Source organism: Hyperoodon ampullatus, assembly GCF_949752795.1.
Source record: "Hyperoodon ampullatus genome assembly, chromosome: 9".
Classification (NCBI taxonomy): Eukaryota; Metazoa; Chordata; class Mammalia; order Artiodactyla; family Ziphiidae; genus Hyperoodon; species Hyperoodon ampullatus.
In genome coordinates this window covers 66,568,169-66,583,702 of record NC_136922.1, presented here as the reverse complement: position 1 = coordinate 66,583,702, position 15,534 = coordinate 66,568,169, and the positions used below count along the sequence as shown (strand labels likewise).

At 37.2% G+C, this 15,534-nt stretch overlaps 1 protein-coding gene across 1 annotated transcript in view; it reads left to right on the top strand.

The window, feature by feature from the left end:
* The window catches only part of TBX20 (T-box transcription factor 20), a gene marked incomplete at both ends in the record, with an annotated part of 48,103 nt that extends 32,882 nt beyond the window's left edge, over positions 1–15,221 (top strand). The window contains 3 exons of the mRNA XM_079711837.1: positions 6,291–6,367; positions 12,451–12,563; positions 14,881–15,221. Of these exons, the coding sequence (XP_079567963.1) occupies positions 6,291–6,367; positions 12,451–12,563; positions 14,881–15,221 (531 nt within the window). The remainder of the gene's footprint in view (positions 1–6,290; positions 6,368–12,450; positions 12,564–14,880) is intronic.
* Positions 15,222–15,534: the final 313 nt, after the last annotated feature.

The following is a 15,534-nucleotide window of genomic DNA, read 5'->3' as shown; positions in this document are numbered from 1 at the left end:
TGGAAATTCATGGTGAAATGAAATGTAAGGATTATGTGGATTTTCCTTCTCTACATCATGGGTCCCATCCAGACAGCTGGCACTTGCATCATTTTGTTGGACTCAATGGGAAGCTGAATGGATGTCCTGCTCAGTGCTCTCTCCAGATGTCCTATAGTAGAGCCATTTCTTTAAAAAATCCTCCTCTACCTTTGAATTTTGGACATATTAGTCACTTTTTTTCTTGAAGTGTGGTCCAGAATAAGACTTTCTGCAGTATACTTTTGTGTACTTAGTTCATCTCTCCTACTCATCTTCACCTTCCCCTGTTTAGGATACCTGCTGCTGGTATCTTGGCTTTCTTCTAAGCTTTCTGGCTAGTGTTGGTAAAAAGAAAATTCTGACATTCAGGGCTCCTGAAGCAGTCATGCATGTCATGAACTGATTAGTCCAACCTAATAGTTGTTACCAAAATAGCCGACAACATAAGTTCACATATCACTCTTATATTCTATCTTTAGAAGAAAACCAGTATAACTGATTTATGCAAAGGAGAGGAATATATATATGGGGGGAGCATTGTATTGCCTGAGAAAATAAATGGATTAAACTACAGCCTAGTGAATAGTGAAATGGTTATGGCTCATAACTTAGTTTGCTAATTCCCTTAATCTTTCATAAATACAACTATACTTGAGTACTATGGAGACTCTTACAAAGTAGATTATGCAGTGTCTGTAATAAAGTAAAAGTGAAACATAATTTCAATGAAGTCAGCTAAAACAAACAAACAAACAAAAACCCTGGATGTTAAAGGCAACCACCATGTGAGAGGCAGGCTATTCGAAAGTAAAAATACTAAAGAAAGCAAATGGCAAAAGCTAGTAACAATGGTCTCTGCTTTATTTATTTTAAGGCTGGAGTGATTTGGGGAGCCAACCAGTTTCTCTGTCATTATACCAATGAGGCAAGTAGGGCCCAGAGAGTGATCTGCCAGATCACACAATAAGTTAGTAGAAAATTTGGGGTTAGAACTCAGGGCTCTTTGCAAATAGTACTGGACTTTTTCAAACTGGCTCTTTTTAATTTTTATTTCTGTTTATATATTTATAGACTCATAAATTGTTAGAGCCATAATGGATCTTAGAGAGCATCTAATCCAGCCCACCATTTCCCTACCACACCCTCATTTTATAGGAGAAAGCAAAGCCCAGACACAGATAAGGAATCTGATCGCACAGCTTCTTAGTAAAGAAACATGTTTTTATCATCTCCAATGAAGGCAGAGTTAGTATAAGAGACTGTATGCATAAAATGGAAGTTATTTTGTTTGGTAACCAGATTAAAGTCTGCTTTTAAATACAATCTATTAATTTAATAAATTAGTCTGGTGACAACAACCACAGAAAGGAAGGGATGACTTTCAACAGAACTAAATTTTTCTTTTCAAATTATATAAGTAGTTACCACAAAATTCTTTTAACTAGCAAGCTATGTTCCTGCATTTAAAACGTTACTCATTTATTCACAGCTTCTAAGAGGAAACATTTATATTACAAAACAGTGTCAAATAAATCAGCGGGTTTGATAGAGTAGCAGAGTTATTCACAATTGACTTATGGTCATAATTTGTCCTCCTTTTTTTCTTGCTTGTGTCTTTCTTTCTGTGTCTAAAGGATATTCGTTCCCTGCCTCACAATTTACTAAAGTTTATTTTTAGAGGCTGAATGATCTGTACTTTGCATGAGACCTTTGTTCTAGTCACAACAGTTAGACTTAAGAAACTAGTTTTTTTTTTCCACAGTGGTACAGTTTACTTATTTAAGTTGCTAATAATGATATAAAACCAGAAATGTGTATTACTATTAAAAAGAAAAATTAGTAGGATTAAGTCACATAAATAAAAATAAGCTAAAATCTAAAAGCTTTTAAAAAGATTATTTTGTTTTTCCAAAAGGTATTGCATAATATATTTCTGTTCTTAAATTAAAATTAATGATTTATAATACATCTCCAATTGTATTATCTAAAGTTTTCATTTATTAAGTACTTTGTGGAAGCAACAAATATTGATATATTGTCTTCCAGTAATTTATAACATTATCTGCATAAATCTTTAGAAAATTATTGTGACAAGGAGTTGTTTACAAAGGCCTACTAGTAAGATATGATGTAAACATGAGCAAACTGATGAGCAAGGACAACTTTAAATATTTTGTTTCCTGTAAATTAGATTTGATTTTAATGGATCTGACATTTTCTCCCTGAATGCAGCTTTTTACCAGGTCTGTATTTAGAAATAGAGAAAGTTAGAATGTAAATTGAAATAATATTTATTTTTTATTTAATTTTCTCTCTGACATGTATATTGTGGGATGGTTTAAATGAAGCATAGAAAGTTATAGCGACTGGAAGTGTCAATTTCATCTAAAATGATTATGATTATGTAACCAGCTTTAGAAACACATGATTTTGATCCTCAATAATAACAGTGATTTAATTTTGTTACCTATAAACATTTATTGAGCACTTATTATATGCCAAGTACAAATATAAACTATGTGTATTTAATTCATTAAATCTTAATAATAACCCTAAGAGCTAGGTCATATTAATATCCCTCATTTTGCAGATGAGAAAACTGAGGCAAAGAATAGTGAAGTAATTTGACCAGAGGCACACAACTGGCAAGTGGCAGGGCTAGGATTCGAGCTAAGCAGTTTCCAGTAACCACTACACTAGGGCAGTGGTTCTCCGAGTGTGGCCTCCAGGTCAGTGGCATCAGTGTTACCTGGAAACACGCTGGAAATAATATTCTCGAGCCATACTTCAGAATTACTAAATTAGAAACTCTAGGGTGGGGTCCAAAAATCTGTGTTTTGACCAGCCCTCCAGGTAATTCTGATGAACACTGTCTTAGTCTGTTGGGCTGCCATAACAAAAATGCCATAGACTGTGAGTAGCTTAAACAACAGACATTTATTTCTCACAGTTTTGGAAGCTGGCGAGTCTAAGATCAAGGTGCTGGCAGATTCAGTTTTTGGTGAGGACCTGTTTGTGGTTCACAGACAGCTATCTTCTCACTGTGTCCTCACATGGCTGAAGAACAGAAAGCTAAAGCAAGCTCTCCTTTCTCTTCTTATAAGGGTACTAATCCCATTTATGAGGGCTCCACACTTAAAACCTAACGGTCTACCAAAGGCCTCACATCTTAAAATCATCACATTGGAGATTAAGATTTCAACATGAATTTGGGGGACACAAACACTCAGTCTACAATACACTAAAGTTTGAGAACCACTGCCTAGATAAAGAAAGCATTGTTCTCTCCCTCGCTCAAAGGCCAACAGTGTAGTGGTAACGGTGCTCATGCAAACACATGATTGCCATCCATCTAGTAAGTGCATTTAAAGAGGAATATATTGGGTAAAGCGATGGTGCAAAGGAGAATGTGAAGGAAAAGGGAAGGTTTTGCTTTTTGAGCATTAAGAAATTTGTACTCTAGTTTCAGAGATAGAGGAAGGGTAATCAGTTCAATACTGATAGAGTATGTTGGTTTTGCTTATCTAGAGTTTGAACAAATAGTTCAGATGACTTCCAATAGTTCTGAACATTTTTGCAGAATCAACATAATCACTGCAGCTACCCTGTATCTTGCCCACTTTCTGGCTATGATTGTGTCTCTCCCATGTATATTAGTCTTGGAATTGATGGTTACACATTAGTCAGAAGAGATCTCTTTTTTTTTTTTTTTTTTTTTTTTTGCGGTACGCGGGCCTCTCACTGTTGTGGCCTCTCCCTTTGCGGAGCACAGGCTCCGGACGCGCAGGCTCAGCGGCCATGGCTCATGGGCCTAGCCGCTCTGCAGCATGTGGGATCTTCCCGGACCGGGGCACGAACCCGTGTCCCCTGCATCGGCAGGCGGACTCTCAACTACTGCACCACCAGGGAAGCCCAGAAGAGATCTCTTAAAGATACCTAATGATGTATGCTTTTTGCCTAGAAAAATAATTCAGTGTTAGATATTAGAAAGGCCAAACTTCAATTATGGCACCCATTTTACTTATCTATTAAAATCCAAAGTAACTATTGTCTCTTGCTTTGGGATATAACAGAACTGAGCATTACAAGGTACTGTCCTAGCTTGTAATACCTAAGTCACTTAACCCATTAGGTGAGTCATCCCTTATTTTTCAGAGCACAGTATTCCAGAAATCCTCACCGTAGTCTTCCAGGCTAAATAAATTCTTTGCACTTTTCATTCTGCTGGAAACAGGGATTAGACATAAAGTAAACAACGTGAGCTGTCTATTCTTCGTAACATCTTCGAAGAGACGGCCCTGATTTGCACCACTGTTTTCATTCACTTAAAAGGCAATAATTTAATTATGCCATCCTTTATATAAGAACTGCCATTGCTTTCAGTTCCCTTCCAGGCCTGACAAAAATAAATCACTTCAATAAATCCCTTTTTTCTCCCTCTTAGAGACAAGAATAAGTAATGATACCAGTGATCTTCCAAGGACAAAATAAATATAATGAACTTTGTATAGAAAAGCAAAATATTTCACAAGGCAGTGATTCATTGTGTTATTTAAACAATTTTTCTTGTGTATATGTGAAAAATGTTTAAATGATTTTATATAAGGGCATTCTTAGAGAGGCAGATACTACACTCTGCTTTTGAACTTAAATGCTTGGATAGAGCAGTCTACATGCCTAGGATGGGCAACAGAATACACCTTAGAAATACACCATCCATAATTTCAGCCCATTGATGGTCATTCCTTTATGACTTTACAAAGAGAAAATATTTTCTAGGGTATCTGAAACAAGTTCTTTCCTCATGTGAAAATAACCACCTAATTCTTTTCTAAATTCATTTTAAATATTAACAGTATGACACATGGCTTAGACTAAAGGACATCAGCTTGAATGTATGTTATAGTTGTCATTTTATTAAAAGTTACTCATCTCAATTGACTTTTTTCTTAATGACCCAAGTTACCCAAAAAGAGAGTCATGCTCTAATATTACAGTGAATTAAGTCCTTGAGTAAGTGACTCAGCTGTTAAGGCTACAGGGGTCCAACATTACCAGAGTGTGGGCATATAAAGCTTAAAATACATGGCAGTTGGCAAACTGATCAGTTAGGGTCCATGTCATGCCAAGTTACCCTTTCTGTTAATTTCTGCATTTACTGGTGCCTCTTAATAAATTATAAAATATTTTCATGTCAACAAGTCCAACTCAAGGGATTCAACAAGTTCACGGGATCTTTAAAAGTAGGTTACACTTTTAAACAGGTGATATGGACTCTTTAAAGCTTAATGTTATATTTTATGATAGGTATAATTTTATAATAGAACTGCAGATAACATACTTTTCAAGTTTTCTGCTGACTTTTACATTCAATCACTGAGAAAAATCCTCCTGTTTGGATCACGTTATTCTGGATTAGGATTATTCATATGGGTGAAATAAATTGGAAAAAAATATAATCTAAAAGAATAGAATTTTTACCTGCTTTAGATATACTTTTATAGGGCGCTAATATTTACTGAGTACCTCCTATGTGCCAGACACTTTTGAGCAATTCAAATGCCTTATCTCATTTAATTCTCATAGTTATAGTTCTTATCACTATTATTTGCTTTACTTTTATTTTTCCATAGCACTATCATCATCATCTAATATGCTACCCATTTCTCTACATATTTTTCTTATCATCTTTCTCCCTCTCCCCCAGCCCTCTCTCCCATTAGGCAGGGATTTTTACGTTTTGCTTACTGCTGTCTCCATAATTCCTAGAATAGTGCCTTGTTCATAAAAGGTGCTAAATAATTTGGGGGGGGATGAATGAATGACTTCCCAATTTACAGATGAAGAGAGGTTAAGGAAGTAACAAAACTAGAATGTGAAAATGGTTTTAGGTGGTCCATATACTCATCTATCCATTCATCCATTTGATGAGTGACTTTAAAGCCCATGAAATTTCCAATATACCACATTGCCTCCAATGCATTTACTATATTGATATAAAAATCAGCAATGATAATGACAGTTTTATCAATTCATTATAAGTTCCCCAAGTATCAGCGTTAGACCAGCAGTTCTTCTCTTTTTGTCCATTGGTATGTTACCATTTCTTATGATAGTTTATGATTTGTAATTAATTTTGAATAAACATGTCCAAAGTTCAAATGGTACAGAGGCATATATGGAGAAAAGTATCCATCACACACCTTCTCCTCCACTAGAACCACCTGGGGAGCTTTAACAATTACTGAAGCCTGTGTCCCACCCCATAGATTGCGATTTACTTGATCTGTGGGTATGACCTGGTTTTGGAATTTTTAGAAGAGCCTCAGGACAGACTTTGCTTCAGGTAAAGGTAAAGCAACAAGGACCAAATACAACCTCTTGCCTTAAATAACTAAGAAACAATGCTTTTTTAAATGATACTGGACACAAGGCAACAAAAGACAGTAATCCCTGAAAGATGGGAAACAAATGAGGTGAGCCCTATGATGGACCCAGCTTATAGTCTGAGAGAGTATCTAGGCCATGGCACAGGGAGGGGGAATACAGGCTGAGCCTGGCAGACTCCCTGAGTTGAGCAGTCAGAGCTGAGAGTTCAATGAGAGCAAACAGTGAGAATCCACAGGACATACCACAGGAGAAGAGAACGCCAAAGTCCTACAGGGGTTCCCTCTTGAGTGTTCAGCTGGGAGCTAACTAGCACATGTGTGAGGAAACTACCAGAGGTTGTGGGGAGGGGAGCACCTGAAAAGACTGGAGGAAACAGTACTAGTGTCCATACAGGGATAAAAATAATGCCTGTTCTAACTAGAAGGACTGGAAAATCTTGCAATTTTCAGGGCATTTGATAGAATACTCAGAAGGGTTTTCCTTTAATAGTGAGAAAAAAAATTAGTCCTAGACTAAACAGTATTCCAGTCCTACCTAAACACATCTTGAAAGCAAGACCCCAAACGATCACTTATTTCCAAGTAACTTAACTATATCCTAGAACAAAGCTCAAGAATATTTATAAGAACACAGAAATATCCAGCAACCACCAAGATAAAATTCACATCTGACATCCAATTAAAAACTACCAGAAATGCTGGGCTTCCCTGGTGGCGCAGTGGTTGAGAGTCCGCCTGCCGATGCAGGGAACACGGGTTCGTGCCCCGGTCCGGAAGGATCCCACGTGCCGCGGAGCGGCTGGGCCCGTGAGCCATGGCCACTGGGCCTGCGTGTCCAGAGCCTGTGCTCCGCAACAGGAGAGGCCACAACAGTGAGAGGCCCATGTACCGCAAAAAAAAAAAAACTACCAGAAATGCAAAGAAGTAGAAAAATATAACCCATAAATTAACCAATTGAAAATAACCCAGAACTAACACAAATATTACAATTAGCAAACAAGGACATTAAAACAGTTATTATAACTGTATTCCAAATAGCCAAAAATTAAATAGAGACACAGAAGAGGCCCAAGTGATCCAAATCAAAATTCTATTATGGTTTATCACAGGATATTGAATCTAGTTCCCTGTGCTATACATTAGGACCTTGTTGTCAAAATTCTAAAGAAGAAAACTATAATGTATAAAATGAAAGATACACTGGATGGGACTAATGGCAGATTCGATGTTGCAGATGAAATAATTAGAAAACTTTAAGACACAGCAATAGAAACTATCCAAAATAAAACAGAGAGCAAAGAGAAATTTTAAAAAATGAAGAGTATCAGTGAGTTGTGGGGAAACTTTAAACAGTCTAATATATGTGTAACTGGAGAATTGGAGCCCCTAAAAGGTGGATAGGGAGATGAAGGAAGAATTATATTTGAAGAAATAATGTTCAAAAATTTTCCAAATTTAATGACAACTAAAAACACACAATCCAAAGAGGGCCAACAAACCCAAGCTCAAGAAGCATTAAGAAATAACACCAAGGCACATCATAATCAAATTGCTCAAAACCAGTGTAAAAAATATTGAAAGCAACCAGGGAATTAAAGACATAGTACATAAAATAAGGATGACAGCAGACTTCTTGTCAGAAACAAAGTAAATGAGGAGACAGTGGAGCAACATTTCTAAAAGTGCAGAAAGAAAAAAGTCTGCTCACCTAGAAATTTATACCCAGCAAAACTGTTAAAAAAAAGCAGGCTTCCCTGGTGGCACAGTGGTTGAGAGTCCGCCTGCCGATGCAGGGGACACGGGTTCGTGCCCCGGTTTGGGAAGATCCCACATGCCGCGGAGCGGCTGGGCCCGTGAGCCATGGCCGCTGAGCCTGTGCGTCCAGAGCCTGTGCTCCGCAACGGGAGAGGCCACAACAGTGAGAGGCCTGCGTACTGCAAAAAAAAAAAAGCAAAATGAAGACTTTTTCAGACACACAAAATTGCACTACAAATATGTTAAAGGAAGTCCTTCAGGTAGAAGGAGAATTATATCAGATGTCAACCTAGATCTACACAAAGGAATGAAGGACAGTGGGAATGGTAACTACAAGAATAAATAGATCAATTTTTTTCAAATTATTCAAATCTTTTAAAACATAATTTACTGTTTAGACAAAAAAATAACAGTGTAGTGTGGGGCTTCTGTAAAAGTAAAATGTTTGACAAGAATGGTACAAAGGTTAGAAGAAAGAAATAAAAGTAATGTTATTGTGAGTCTTATACTTAAAGTGGTAACTATCACTTGCCAAGCAGATTGTGATGTGTTAAAGATATTTACTGTGAACACTAAATCAACCACTAAAAAACCAAAAGTTATAAATAATAAACAAACCAAGAAAGGAGATGAAATGGAATTATAAAATAACCTAAAAGAAGGCAAAAAGAGGAAGAAGATTTTTTTTGACAAAGATGCAGTGGTAATTCAGTGGAGACGGGGTCATCTTTTCAATGAATAGTGCTGGAATAGTTGGCTATCAATAAGCAAAAAATAAACATCCATCCATACCTCATGCTTATACAAAATTAACTCAAGGCAAATTATATATCATTATGTGAAACCTAAAACTATAAGAACTTCTAGAAAAAAAAATTAAGAGAAACTTTTATGGTCTTGGTTTAGGCAAAGATTCTGGGATAGTATAGCAAAAGCATCCATAAAATTGCAAACAATAAATTGGACTTTATAAAAATTAAAAACTTCTGCTGTTTAAAAGACACTGTTAAAGATGAAAAGACAAGCCATAGCCTGGGAGAAAATATTTGCAAGTCATACATCCTATAAGGACAAGCATCCCGAATATATAAAGAAATCTCAAAACTCAATAATAAGTAAACAACCTAATTTTTAAAATGAACAAAATATTTGAACAGTTTTACCAAAGTTGATATATAGAAGCAAATAAGCACATAAAAAGATGAGCAACATCTTAGTCATTACAGAAACGCAAATTAAAACTATGATGACATACTAGTACATGTGTATTAGAATAGCTAAAATTAAAAAGACTGATCACACCAAGTGTAGGTGAGAATGTGGAGGAATGGAACTCTCATACACTGATGAGTGGGAATACTAAAATAAATGATACAACTGCTTTGGAAAATAGGTTGGCAGTTTCTTAAAAAATTACACATACACCGACCATACAATCCAGCCATTCCACTCCTAGGCATTTTCCCAAAAGAACAGAAATCATATGTATATTTAAAAATATATATTAATATATGCAGCAGCGTCATGTGTAACAGTTAAAAACTAGAAACAATGCAAATGTCCATCAGCAGATAAACAGGTAGACTATAGTATGTCCATATAATAGAATGCTACTCAGAATAAGAAAGAATGAACTATTGATATGTGAATCTCAAAGTAATTTAGCCAGATAAAAAGATACACATATGGTATGTTTTCATTTTTATAAAATTTTAGAAGACACAAACTAATGTGTAGGAACAGAAATCATACTAGTGTTTTCCTTGGAAAAGTATGTTGGGATGGAGACCAGGGAGCATGATGGGCATGAGGAAACTTTTGGAGGTGTTACATACATTTATTATCTCACTTGTGGTGGTGGTGTCACTGGTCACATAAGCCCAAATCAATCAAATTGTACAATTTAAATATATGTCACTTACTGTACATTAATTTTACCTCAATATAGTTGTTGTTTTTTAAGAGCTTTAGGTAACTCAAGTGTATTTGGGACAAATTTGGGAATCATTGCTCCAGTAGATCCCTAGTTCCACACTACAGAGACAACCTATTCTAGGCAGCTTCCTGTTCTGGAAAGTGGAACATTCTGGAAATATTGTGCATATACAAACATACACATTTCTTGTTTTAAATTCACAAATGGTAGCAAACTTTATACAGTGTTCTGTACTTAACTTTTTTTACTTAATATGTCTTGGTGATCATTCCATATGAATAAATATGGAATGGCCTCATTTTTTTTAAACACCTACATGTTAATCCACTGGATCTGGATTTTGCCTGATCCCAGTGATTTTGGCTACATGAGGTGGTACTGTATGCTTATTTTAAAACCTTTTAGGAGTAAAGATATAACTTGAATAGTTGTTGGAACTAATTTTTCTTTTAGGCATACTTTTAAGTCTTCATTTGAAGGCTATATAATATGACACAATGCTTTAATCTGTGTGAGTATACAAGCTTTCTAGAACACCAAATTTACTATTAGTATTTTTTCACAGGTAAAGTCTGTATATCTCTGTGAAATGTTGACAAGTATTACATTTTGAAAAGTTATTATGACATTTTGCTTTCCTTATCCCCTCAAGATGAAATTTGGTGTTCAGTTTGTCCTTTATTCAACACACTTTTTAAAAATCCTTTTTTTGTCCTTTGGTGGTTAATTTGGTGTTGGTCTTTAGGCCACAGCTATTCTTGGAGATGTATACTGTATAAGCTTACCTGTTACCAACTTCCATTTTTGGCAAAGAAATCATTTGGCTAAACTATAGCTGGGGGCTTCCCAGGTGGTGCAGTGGGGTTAAGAATCCACCTGCCAATGCAGGGGACACGGGTTCAAGCCCCAGTCTGGGAAGATCCCACATGCCGTGGAGCAACTAAGCCTGTGAGCCACAACTACTGAGCTTGCGCTCTAGAGCCTGTGAGCCACAACTACTGAGCCCATGTACCATAACTACTGAAGCCCGCATGCCACAACTACTGAAGCCTGCGTGCCTACAGCCCGTGCTCCCCAACAAAAGAAGCCGCTGCAATGAGAAGCCCATGTACCACAACAAAGAGTAGCCCCTGTTCACCGCAACTAGAGAAAGCCTGTGCACAGCAACGAAGACCCAATGCAGCCAAACAAATTAATTAATTAATTAAAAAAAAAACCTCTTCTCTGGTGTTTTTCTCGCTTAATGGCAGCAGGTTGAACTGTCAAATACCAAAATAATTTTTGTTTTTAAAGTTAACAACACTCTTTAGTTTTTAGACTATATTGCAAGAGAAAGACCATCTACAAAGACAATGCACCAATTTGGGGGCTTAAATTCCCTAGTGGCCATTTATGTGTCCTTCATAGGTTTTCCGTAATTTTCAGTCTTAAAGCAACAAGAATCTCAAAGTGGCCATTATCCATACTACCCATATTGTCATATACTCTATGCACTTACTAGGTTTATTAGTGAACATTGAGTCTTTTTTATGACTAATGATATTCTGAAATTTGGGCCAGTATTTCATCAGATGTTCAATCAGTGCAGTTCGTATCAGGTGAGTATTTGTTTTGTATTCATTAGCTGATGAAGTCACAGGATTGCAGCTCCTTGTAGTAAATTCACCAGTCATTTTTTCACATCATTAAACTCCATATTCCTATGGTCAGGTTTTATAGCTCCTTGTTCACCTTTGACCCTAATTTTGTAGAATTTCAGGGAATTGTCCTTATCCTGTCCAGTTAGGTTTCTTGTATTTATATGCCTGAGGTTATATTTCTGAGGCATCTACAATGAAATAAATGTACATGTTTTAAATGTTATCTTTCCCTGAGGTGGTGGTATTTTTTAAAATATTTTATTTTATTTATTTATTTATTTATTGGGCTGTGTCGGGTCTTAATTGCGATGTGCGGGCTCTTCGTTGTGGTGCTCGGGCTTCTCTCTAATTTTCTAGAACACTAGAAACGTCTGGCCTGCGGGTTTTCTCTTCTCTAGTTGTGGCGCACGGGCTCCAGAGCGCATGGGCTCTGTAGTTTGTGGCACGAGGGCTCTCTAGTTGAGATGCATGAGTGAGCTCAGTTGTTGTGGCATGTGGGCTTAGTTGCCCTGCAGAATGTGGGATCTTAGTTCCCCGACCAGGGATAGAAACTGTGTCCCATGCGTTGGAAGGCGGATTCTTTACTGAAGTGGTGGTCTTTTGGCTGAGAAAATGGTTTTACTGACTGGTAAATCATCTTTAAGACTCCTCTCCTTCTCTGAGTACTTAACTTTTTAGTTTACTCAGGATGTGTCACTCTCTAATCTAGGGAAAGTGTGGAGAGCCTGATTCAAAAGCATTCCTATGCCCGCTCACCCATCCGAACCTATGGAGGAGAAGAGGATGTGCTGGGGGATGAGGTTCAGACAACACAAAATCGAGGTAAGACTGCTTCTGGGCTATGCAACTGCTGGGCAGGGAGGTGATGAGACTTCTAGCCCTCAGGGAAGAGACTGCCCCAGAGTATTTCAGAAGCCTCTTCAGGAAGGGACAGCCTGAGGCTGATCATCATTTTCTTTGCATCTTAAGTGATTATGCTGCCTAAAGCCTTCCTGTAGTTTGTTTTCCAGTAAAAGGACATTGAGCCTCTGAGTCAGGGCCCAGGAGTTATTTGTCTGTGATCTACTACCAAAGAGCTATTGGACTTTGGGGGTGGCCCCTTAGTCTTTCTCAACCTCAGTTTTACAATCTGAAAATCAGGGAATATATCTGTTTTACTTATATCAGGAATATCTTATTAGGATCAATGACTAGAATGGAAAACATTTTTAAAAAGAAGATTCTCCTAATGAACACATTGCGTAGAGGCAGTGGCCCAGGTGGTGAGAATAGGGGAGTACTAAAAAGTTCCTCTGCTGCAGATGAGCAAAGAGGAGCCCTCTGCATCTGGGAGGCCAGAGAAGAAACCAGAGGGGGCTGCCCAGGCACACGGATGTTCACATGGGGAGAGTCCTCTGTCATATTTTTATGTCCATGATATGGAATAGCATAAACAGTCAGAACATATGATATCTCTTATAGCTAAATCCAGATGAGCTACTAGTAATTATACAACTGGAAAATTCAGTGTCAAGTTTTGTTTAAACTTCTGGATACTGTGATATAAGAAAAACTTACTCTTGCAACTTGTCAAATATCTAATAAAAAATTATGGACGCTAAGCTGTCATTCCTGATAGTTTGTAATGATGTGTATTACCATTATTACTTAGTATATTATTATATACTAAATATATGATAAATACAGTATACATATATATTTTATTTTGTACTGTGACAATTTGTTCTTTTCTATTGATGTGGCTTCTCATCTTGCTCAGTACTATGCTATTTTCATAAATGCATTATTTTGTTTTTATAACATGATAACATTTTTATATCTGGTAGGGAAAATCTATCCTTGTTATAATTTTTAAAAATTTAAAATTCTGTCATTATTTGTCCTGATAATTTTGAGAATTGAGTTGAAGAGGGAAAAAACATTGGCATTTCATTGGCTTTACACTCAACCAATAAATTAATTTGGGAATAAATGACTTCTAAAAATTTTTTATTTTTCATCCAAGAATATGGCACGTCTCCAATTATTAAAATCTTTCCTTACATCTCTATTTCAATAGAGTCGTGTGAAAAACTTCAAATAAGTATCATGCATTTCTTTTTAGAGTAATTTCTAAGTATTTATGCTTTATTTTTGACAGTGCTTATTGTTTCCACATAACTCACCTACGCTGAGTAGATCTGGTATATTAAAATGTGTTTGGATTTTGTGTATCTGTCTTAAATGTAATCAACATAGTAAATGTTCTCATTATTTCCAAAAGAAAAGAGTTACAGAAGCTAAAGAAAAAAAAAGAAAAACAGTCTTGTGGGTTTTCATAGTGGCTCTGGAAACCAGGTAGCTTTGTTGAGGCTTGTCTGTCCAGCCTTACTTATAGGGATGCTACAGAGGTTAGGACGGATATCAGCTATTTGGAAGTCCTTTAAAGGGAATCAGGTCATTACCTTCAGGCAGGGTGCTAGTGTTTTGGCCACTCTCAGGGAGTATGCAGGCCATCTATTGAGTTAAGTCAGTAAATTATCTTTTCCATATATGGTTAAATGATATATTCTTGTGTGGAAAGCTAGATATGCCTCATGATTGACCTGTCTCTTTTAAATTATAGATCTATTACATAATTTTAAAAATAAAATTGACCCTTACAGATAATGTAATTCTTTATTTTTTTTAACATCTTTATTGGAGTATAATTGCTTTACAATGTTGTGTTAGTTTCTGCTGTATAACAAAGTGAATCAGCTTTACATATACATATATCCCCCATATCTCCTCCCTCTTGCTTCTCCCTCCCACCCTCCCTATCCCACCTCTCTAGTCGGTCACAAAGCACCGAGCTGATCTCCCTGTGCTATGCGGCTGCTTCCCACTAGCTGTCTATTTTACATTTGGTAGTGTATATATGTCCATGCCACTCTCTCACTTCGTCCCAGCTTACCCTTCCCCCTCTCCATGTCCTCAAGTCCATTCTCTATGTCTACGTCTTTATTCCTGTCCTGCCCCTAGGTTCTTCAGAACCTTTTTTTTTTTTAAGATTACATATATACGTGTTAGCATACAGTATTTGTTCAGATAATGTAATTCTTGATTTGCACACTGAAGTAGAGTTTCCAGTCTAATGAGATTTTTTTTTTCCTTTCAGGATCAGCCTTTACAACATCTGATAATTTGTCTCTCAGTTCCTGGGTATCATCTTCATCCAGTTTTCCTGGATTTCAGCACCCACAGTCCCTGACTGCTCTTGGCACCAGCACAGCATCCATAGCGACACCCATTCCTCACCCTATACAGGGCTCTCTGCCACCATATAGCCGACTTGGGATGCCTCTAACCCCATCGGCCATTGCCAGCTCCATGCAAGGGAGTGGCCCGACATTCCCCTCATTCCACATGCCCCGGTATCATCACTACTTTCAGCAGGGGCCCTATGCTGCTATCCAAGGACTGCGCCATTCCTCTGCTGTGATGACGCCATTTGTATGACTCTTCTAAAAATAGGAGAATCCAGATCCAGAATGTGCAAATGGGTATGGAAATATAAGACAGGGTTGGGTGGGTGGGATGTGGGGTGTTGGAGCCGGGGCTCTCCAGGAGACATGGGACCTATTAAAGAGGAGAGCTGGACTCACAGTAAAACCTACCACTGAGGGAAAGCACCATGGACCAGGATTCATCTGTAGTGGGGTACAGCTTTTGGCTTTGAGAGAGAATCAGTGTAAAGTTCTTAGCCAGCCTAAGTCCCACAACTATTGGATATCAGTGTACCAAGAAAGTTTAATAATACAAGGCAGATGAA